This window comes from Mesitornis unicolor, unplaced genomic scaffold (assembly GCF_000695765.1).
Source record: "Mesitornis unicolor isolate BGI_N332 unplaced genomic scaffold, ASM69576v1 scaffold4335, whole genome shotgun sequence".
NCBI lineage: Eukaryota > Metazoa > Chordata > Aves > Mesitornithiformes > Mesitornithidae > Mesitornis > Mesitornis unicolor.
Window position 1 is genome coordinate 9,723 of NW_010184654.1, and position 1,588 is coordinate 11,310.

Below are 1,588 nucleotides of genomic sequence, written 5' to 3' on the forward strand. Positions count from 1 at the left end.
TGACTTGTTAAAGGCTCCTCCCAGGATCTGAAGTGGAATTGGAGCCCAGGTGGTGATTCCTAATACCATGTGCATGGGATGACAGTGCTTCTCACCCCAGCAGTGTTGTCCCTAAGCCTGGGGCTTAATATGACTTTTCTAGATGCAGAGTCAGGTGTTGTCCAGAGATGGCAAAAAGTGCCCCAGTCTGCTTTAGCTGGAGAACGTGTGGGGATGAAGCTCCAGCCCAAACTGATTTTTGTATGTAAGAGTATTAAATAGAATATGAGGAGGAACTTCTAAACTCCCAGCTTTTAACTCCTAAAACACCACTTTGATCAGTGTCGACACTGTTCAAGCTGTAATGTTCAGCTGACCCAGTGTCCTCTGGCCCCTTGCTCCCTCCTTTGGTGCTAGTGTTGTGGCATTTAGCAAAACAAAGAAGCAGCAAGGTTGAGGCTTGTAGGCTGGTAGATGCCTCTCTCCCTTCTGTCCTCATTTTCCTTAAATAGAGTAAAGAAGATCTAATTGATCAGTTCATGCCACGGACCTTTGTTAAACCCAGTAGCTTAATCTGATGTTGTCCCTAGAAGCAAAAAGTTTCTATTCCATGTAGTAGTGCAGAAAGGCAGCATGGCACATCCTGGCCATGCATACAAGAGGAGGAAGGTTGAAGGAGTCACCAGAATGTGCTGAAATGTGACTGCACATAAGCTAGTGGGGACATCTCTGGAAGAAATGAGCTCTGTACAAAGCACTGGTGGAGCTGCTGCTCGCTGCAGGCTCATCCTGAGCTGGGATACCAGCACTTGTCGGCTGCTGGGGCTGTTCTTGTTTTAAATGACCTGCAGGGCCTCCTTGGCAGATGCATGGAGGCAGGATCAGAGCAGGGTTTCTCCTGTCTGTCTCTTCCTGCAGCCTGTACATTTTCCAGGTCCTTGGTGGTAGTCACATTATCATATTTCTCTGTTGTGAATTAGATGACACTCAGAAGAAGGTAGCAGATGAAAGAGACCCCATGACTCATCTGGAGAGTGTTTACCAAGAGTTCCTGAGCAAGAAGAGGCCTGAAGAAGTCCAGCCTACCAAGAGTGACCCATGCTTGTACCCTTCCCTGGCCCCACAGCGGTCTGTGGCTGAGGAGTCATTGCTTCCAGACCAGGAAAAGCAGGAAAAAGAGGCAAGAAGTCCCAGCCTTCCTGAGACAAGGCCCCACCAGTCCCCTTCAAGCTCTGTGGTTATCAAAGAGCCTGTAGAGTTTGTCTCAGAAGAGGAGATCTGCAAGAACCGTCTCTCAGAGGAAGAACTGCGCAATATACCCAGGTTCTCATCCTACCATCCTGGAGAGCCCAACAAGGTACATTGAGACAAGCCAGGATTTATTCTTCTTCCTCACTAGCAAGTCCTGAAGCTGCTTCAGCAGGCAAAGGCTGCTCTTTGCTGTTGCCTGGAGGGTGCTTGGTTGATCCTTCCAGCTGAGGGAGAGCAGTCCCCACTCGAGAGGGAAGGGGACCTTTGGCTGTAATGGGAAGTCACCTGGCCTGGCAAAAAGCTGTACTTCAGACCTCAGCCCTTCCTGGCTCTGGTGGGTCACTGTCAAGATGTGCTC

General features: G+C 49.4%; 1 protein-coding gene across 1 annotated transcript in view; it reads left to right on the forward strand.

Annotated features, from left to right (window-relative positions):
• Positions 1–1,336, forward strand: part of RBM41 (RNA binding motif protein 41) — a gene marked incomplete at its 3' end in the record, with an annotated part of 6,146 nt that extends 4,810 nt beyond the window's left edge. Inside the window, 1 exon segment of the mRNA XM_010184522.1 lies at positions 960–1,336. Coding sequence (XP_010182824.1) covers positions 960–1,336 — 377 coding nt within the window.
• Between the last annotated feature and the right edge of the window lie 252 nt (positions 1,337–1,588).